General features: G+C 45.6%; 1 protein-coding gene across 1 annotated transcript in view; it reads right to left on the bottom strand.

The window, feature by feature from the left end:
* The window catches only part of LOC103481051 (vesicular glutamate transporter 1-like), a 21,619-nt gene that overhangs the window by 9,216 nt on the left and 11,482 nt on the right, over nucleotides 1–921 (bottom strand). The window contains exons 3-4 of the mRNA XM_008436297.2: nucleotides 703–821; nucleotides 514–628 (exon numbers count right to left, since the gene is read on the bottom strand). Of these exons, the coding sequence (XP_008434519.1) occupies nucleotides 514–628; nucleotides 703–821 (234 nt within the window). The remainder of the gene's footprint in view (nucleotides 1–513; nucleotides 629–702; nucleotides 822–921) is intronic.

Genomic DNA, 921 nt, shown 5'->3' with positions numbered 1-921 from the left:
CAAGCCCAGCCCGTTACCTAGCAACCCCAGCCAAGCCCAGCCCGTTACCTAGCAACCCCATGCAATAAAAGGACTTTTCTTATGTAAAATCTACTTATAATATGTACAACAGGCTCTTGAAAGTTACGAACTACAGACTTTCTTCCTTCAGTTCTATAATTACGGAAAGCGCTCAACTCGTTCTTACATTCTAGTTATTGTTTTATTTTGTAATAGATGGTTTATTTTATTAGAAGTAATCTTCAGTTAACTTTATATGGTACGTATTTATAAACATTTATTTTGCTGCCTCCTGTTCTAGATGTTATTTCAGGGTTTCAGAGTAAAGGGGGATAAATTAACAAATCACATTTTTATATTTTTACGTCTAAATAAACTCTGAAGTCACATTTTGTTTTTGTTTTTCACTCCACGGCTCCAGTAAACATCCTTAAAGCTTCAGGTTGTGAAGCGACACAGAGCTCTGCGTTTAAACGGTTTGGGCACTTTCTGGAGCAGAATGTTTCCCCGTACCTCCACCAGGCCCTGACAGATCCTCACGATGATGACGCAGCCGAAGTGCATCCGCGCCGCCGTGGGGATCAGCATGTTCAGGCAGGAAGTGGCGACGACGGCGAAGCCAAACACCCTGCGGAGGTACACAGAGGTCAAAGGTCAGGGGGAAAACACCTGGAAATGTGAACATCAGGAGGATTAGCTGACCTGTTCGCTGCGAACTTCTGACAGATGAAACCTCCGGGGATCTGGGTGACGATGTAACCCCAGAAGAAGGAGCCGTGGATCATCCCCACCGTCTCTGGATCCCAGCTGAACTGAGCTTTCTGACGGGACACAAACGCATCACGCTCACATTTACCGAGGGGACACAAACGCATCACGCTCACATTTACCGAGGGGACACAAACGCATCACGCTCACATT

This window comes from Poecilia reticulata, linkage group LG19 (assembly GCF_000633615.1).
Source record: "Poecilia reticulata strain Guanapo linkage group LG19, Guppy_female_1.0+MT, whole genome shotgun sequence".
Classification (NCBI taxonomy): Eukaryota; Metazoa; Chordata; class Actinopteri; order Cyprinodontiformes; family Poeciliidae; genus Poecilia; species Poecilia reticulata.
This window is presented reverse-complemented; position numbering and strand designations above follow the sequence as displayed.